The sequence below is a fragment of the Octopus bimaculoides genome, chromosome 4 (assembly GCF_001194135.2).
Source record: "Octopus bimaculoides isolate UCB-OBI-ISO-001 chromosome 4, ASM119413v2, whole genome shotgun sequence".
Classification (NCBI taxonomy): domain Eukaryota; kingdom Metazoa; phylum Mollusca; class Cephalopoda; order Octopoda; family Octopodidae; genus Octopus; species Octopus bimaculoides.
This window is the reverse complement of record NC_068984.1, coordinates 74884890-74890281: the sequence shown is the minus strand read 5'-3', so window position 1 is coordinate 74890281 and position 5392 is coordinate 74884890. Positions and strand designations below refer to the sequence as shown.

Sequence of the window (5392 nt, the reverse complement as noted above, 5' to 3'; positions counted from 1 at the left end):
TATATGGAAAAAATGTACACAAATGCTTAAAAATAATTTTAAATTCCATTAGACATTCTAAAATACTATCAAATTTCATGTATGTGTGTATGCACATTAATATATGCATGCATTCATATCTGTCTATCTCTCTGTATACATATATAAATATATCAACTTACTTTTTCTCTTTCCCTTTTGTCTGGAAGAACCTAAAAGAGGAAGATATATGCTATTTATAAAAAGAAAGGCAACTTATATTGAATAAAAAATTGTAGAAGAGTTCCAATGAATTGACTTGTCATGATGGGGAGTAAAAAGATCCAATGTTTTGGAGTCTTGAAGATTTTGGAGAGAAAGAACGAAGCTGCATTATCGCCTAAGTTGCAGAACTTCAAATAAGCAAACAAAATGAACGAAGTGAAGGAGTGAAAAGGTTGATGCGAATAGAGAATGGGGAAAGCTAATGTGATAGGATGCAAGTATTTTGGGAGGTGATGTGAATAAAGTGGGAGTTTGAATAAGTAATATGAGAAGAGGTATGATTGGTGTAGCAGATGATTTGAGTTGTCGGTGGGCAGTACGATATGAGAGGAAGTAAACTGTGAGGGAAGGATAATCAACATTTGTAACACTCTCTAGGTAAGTTGAAATAGAAGAACGGGTTGAAGGCTAGGTCATGGGAGGACGGAGATGAGTGAGAAAGGAGGGCAACAGAGGCATTATGCAACAACGCAGATGAACATTCAATAAATTTAGGCAGTGGGTGGAGGAGGAAAAGAAAATGGGTTAGCAAAGGACCGAGGTTAGTAAAGAGTAGTTAAAACTAAAGAATTACTAAGAACTTATTTGTTAATTAGGTTGTAAAAAGAAAAAAAAGCGAGAATCGGGAATCTGCAACAATTGGTTATATGCTCAATTATTATTCAATTTAGATTTCCTAGTTGTAGCCTTTACTTTTCTGAACAATCTTCAACGCTAATGAATTTTCTTCTCATTCTTTTCATCCATATTGAACGAAGGTAAAAGGTTTAATTACAGACTACTACGTCATCATGCACTAAGTTAATGATGGTGACTCTATATCACTAAATTTCAAAGGAATGCACGATGATTAATTGTGTGCACTGGATCTTTGTCTGTGCCAAGATAGACAGAGGAAGGTCATTTTCAGCATTCAAGCGTACGTACTCTCATGTAATTACTGATCTTTTTTTTCTATCGATATGTTAAAATGTTAGATTATGTGAAACATATACACAGGTGCTGGCGTGGCTGTATGGAAACACTTTTGCGTCCCAATCTTATGGCTCCGAGTTCAGTCCAACTGCGTTGCACCTTGGGAAAGTCTTCTGCTATTGGACTCGGGCCGAACAAAGCCTCATGAGTGGATTGCGTCTACGGAAATTGAGCATAACCCGTCGCGCGCGCGCAAATGCACACACACACACACACACACACACACACACACACACACACTCACACACAGAGACACATACACACACACAAATTTGTGTGTGTGTGTGTGTGTGTGTTTGTCTCCCCACCCACACACATAATGAAAGAGGCCGATAGAATACGTATCAGCCCTAAAAAATTAGGTTTTGGGGCCGATTTGCTTGAGTAAACCTTTGTAGGTGGTGCTCCAGCATGGCCACTGTCTACTCACTGAAACAAGTAAAAGATAAAAGATAAAGATATGTCAACTTACCGGCTTCGTTTCTAGCGGCGGCAGCGATTTGTTTATACTTCTCTGTAATTAAAAAAAAATAACATTAACCATTTCTGATGTTTAAGACAATTTATGATAAGTTTTAAGTAATGCAAAATCGGGACATATTTATAGCGGAGATATATAATTGATTCAATATTTTCAAGGATACCCTTTGTGTTGGACATCACCCATCTCTTCTTTAATACAGCGGGAGTGGCTTATATCTAACGGGTCTATTGCCGATACATAAAATTGACTTCAAGAAATCCAATAAGGCTTGAAGCAAGTCAGGGTTGGTTATTTAATGAACTAAGTTCTGCGAGGGCCGACTGAAAGGTTTAAAGGCTGACTAAGATACTCTCATGGAATGTGATCAAATGAAGTCTATTTTTCAACATAGTCCCCCTTGCAGTTCACACACTCCTTCCAACGATATTGCAGTTCTTGGATCGCGTTGGTGACGAGGTTTCATCAAGTTGGTCAAAAAAGTCATCACTAGCAGATGTGACTCACCATCACTGCGATATTGGCTCCTAGTCAAGTGTTTTTTTTTTCATGCTGGGGAGCAGATGATAGTCAGAGGCGACCAAATCAGGAGAACAAAGCGGATGATCAACCAGTACAAAGCCACAGTTACGCACAGAGGCCATTCAGTCCAAGAATTTGTGTGCAGTAATATCGTCCTGATGGAACAAGACCCATTTCATCAGTTTTTCTGGGTATTTGGTCTTGATAGCCTTTCGTAACTGCCTCAGCAAGTTGGCACAGTACTCTCCATTGATGGTATGACCCTTTTGAAGATAGTCAATAAAAACAATGCCATTTGCATCTGCATTCCAAAAAACTGAGTTCACCTTCCCTTCAGATGAAATGGACATGGCCTTCTTTGGAGTAGGTGAGGAGTGGTGTTACTACTGCACGAATTATCTCTTTGTTTTGGGCTCAAAGTGATGAAGCCAATATTCATCCTGGGTTAGGAAACGCTTTGCTCTTTTGTTTTAACGTCTCCGATATAAATGGAGAGACCTGATCCACCAGGTGGCATTTCTTATTCATTTATTTCTGTTCTCTTTCGTTGAGCCTCATATTTCCTTTCCTTACTTCCTCGATCTTATTTAAATCCTTCCACCATGTATCGATGATTTCTTTTCTTTTCTTTTTCCAGAATGTTTCTTTGTATCACTGTAGTTTATTTTCTGTAAGCCCTCCCATCTTCTCTATGATGACATAAGCAGCAACATACATCAAGGAATCTAACTTGGTGATGTCCTTAAATGGAACTCTCATGACAATTTCGTTCGCTTTTCTGAGTTCTGATCTTAGCTTTACCCTATCACATGACTTCAATGATGGTAACCTTTTCCTCTCCTCAAGAAACATTACTTGCAGAATTTTGTCGTGGAGAATAGCTAATTCTGGGTTAATTTCTTCCAGCGATTCTCTAGTTGAAGGTACACTAATGTCTTCAGTACATTGCAGATTTCTTCCCTCCTTATCCAAGCTCTGTAGATTTTCCTGTTCCATGGGTATTTCTTCTGGATAGGTAGTCCCCTGCAGTCCCGTTCGCACTTCCATTATAATCTCCTCCTGTTCTATCTTATCTAACCACTTTTTGATCTTAATTTTTCTTATCTGATCAGCCTACCTTTGCTCATTCACGTCCTTCAGCTCATCATATGGATAATATTTTTTCCCAGAGTTCCAGTAACCTTTTCATATAGTCCCTTTTCTCTGACTCACTCCTAATATAACATTGAAACAACAATTTGTTGTTCTCTTTTGTCCATTTTAATCTCTTTCGCTGTTTTGGGTCAGCTTGATTACCATCGGACCACACACATACACACACACACACACACACACACAAACACACAAACACACAAACACACAAACACAGACACACACATACACACACACATACATATATATACTTACTGGTTGGATGACCACCACTGGAAGATGCTTTATTATTCTTATCTGTAATTAAAATAAATAACATGAGTCATTTCTGGTGTTTAAGATAAATTATGAGGACTTAAAATATGAAAAATTGATTTGTACTTATAAAGGAGAAATTTTAGTAAGTCTACAACAGTACTTAACTGGTACATGTCAAATCAACCCCGAGGACATAAAGCGAAAATCTATTATCCGTAGGATATGAACTTGGTTTCTCATAACTTACATGACACATTACTTTCAAATGTTGGCAGAGGAAAAGTTGTGACAGTCATAGAAATTATAAATGAAACTGAAAATTGAACTAACATTGACATTTATATTTGCAATGAAATATGAATATTACAGCTAATAATTAAATTTAAACAAACGAATTTATACACCGAAATACTTTTATAAGATTTGTAATAACATTTCCAAACGCCATAGGGAAAAGGATATAACACGGCTATTTCAGACCAAGTTTTAAGGTATCTCAACGTTTGTAACTAAATTCTCTGGTAAGCAGATACATTGCCCTAAAGAAGGTGAATGTTTACATACAGAAGGCCAGTGAAACTTTGAAATCACTGTCCTTTTTTGTGAGTCCAGTGAAACTTTTACATACAGAAGGCCAGCGAAACTTTGAAATCACTGTCACTTTTTGAGTTCGTTTTTCAGTTAATATTCATGCACACACATACATACACATGTTTGTTCCTTATGTATTTTTTGGTTTAGTTTTTTAATTTGCATTAGCCATTTCGACTAAAGCTGTGCTCAGGTCGTGATGGCATCTCCTCCAGAGTTGAGCACTTCTTTCACTGTTGACGGTTCTTTGACTTTCTTGTCATTTTGGTGAAAATTAAGGTGCAAATGTTTTTGCTTACTTTTCACTAGATGGGCAGAATCATTAGAGTGTCGGACAAAAAATTTTACAATATTTCTTCCGACTTTTTATATTCTAACTTCAAATGCAGCCCAGATCACTTCTTTTCAGGTTTGATAAAATAAAGAACCAGTCAAGTACTGGAGTCAGTGCTATAAACTAACGCATCCTCTTAAAATAGTTAACCTTATCAGAAACCATTATACGTGTCATTTCTGGTTGGTTGCTGGACCAACTTACTCCTGGAATCTATACTACTTTGTTTGTAATCTTTTGAAGATGGTTGGTGACGATCTTATCTCTTCTCTCTCGATGACTATCGGAATGAGTCCGAAAAAACAAAACGAAACGAAACAAAAGCAATAAAAAAGCCATTACCATCCATTTCAGCCAAATTATATCAAGACCACCATATAATAACAGAAAAATCGTTTTAAATAAATATTGGCAAGCCTTCTGTACACAAAATAAATAGTAACACGTTCACCCGGAAAGTGACATATATTTTTTCCCGACTTGGTCAATGATTCCGTTTCGCTATCTTGTGTCAAATCAGTGTTCATAATGGCAAGTGTCGTTTATATATGAATGTTAGTATTTAAATGATTCATAATCATCATATTTGCATCTATTGTTATAGTTTAATAAACAAGAAAGCAGTAATCACGAAATTGTACATACCTAAATTTACGTTCAGCCATACATTCATGTGCATAAATATGTTTCCTGAAAATGTTAAACTTAAGATTATATTAAATTCATATATACTTATATTCATGCATAAAACAATACATCCACACACACACACACACACACACACACACACACACACACACACACACACACACACACACACACACACACACACACAC

At 36.7% G+C, this 5392-nt stretch overlaps 1 protein-coding gene across 1 annotated transcript in view; it reads right to left on the bottom strand.

Moving 5' to 3' along the window:
* The window catches only part of LOC106882964 (uncharacterized), a 63220-nt gene that overhangs the window by 15705 nt on the left and 42123 nt on the right, over nucleotides 1–5392 (bottom strand). The window contains exons 13-16 of the mRNA XM_052967636.1: nucleotides 5202–5246; nucleotides 3629–3670; nucleotides 1691–1732; nucleotides 162–191 (exon numbers count right to left, since the gene is read on the bottom strand). Of these exons, the coding sequence (XP_052823596.1) occupies nucleotides 162–191; nucleotides 1691–1732; nucleotides 3629–3670; nucleotides 5202–5246 (159 nt within the window). The remainder of the gene's footprint in view (nucleotides 1–161; nucleotides 192–1690; nucleotides 1733–3628; nucleotides 3671–5201; nucleotides 5247–5392) is intronic.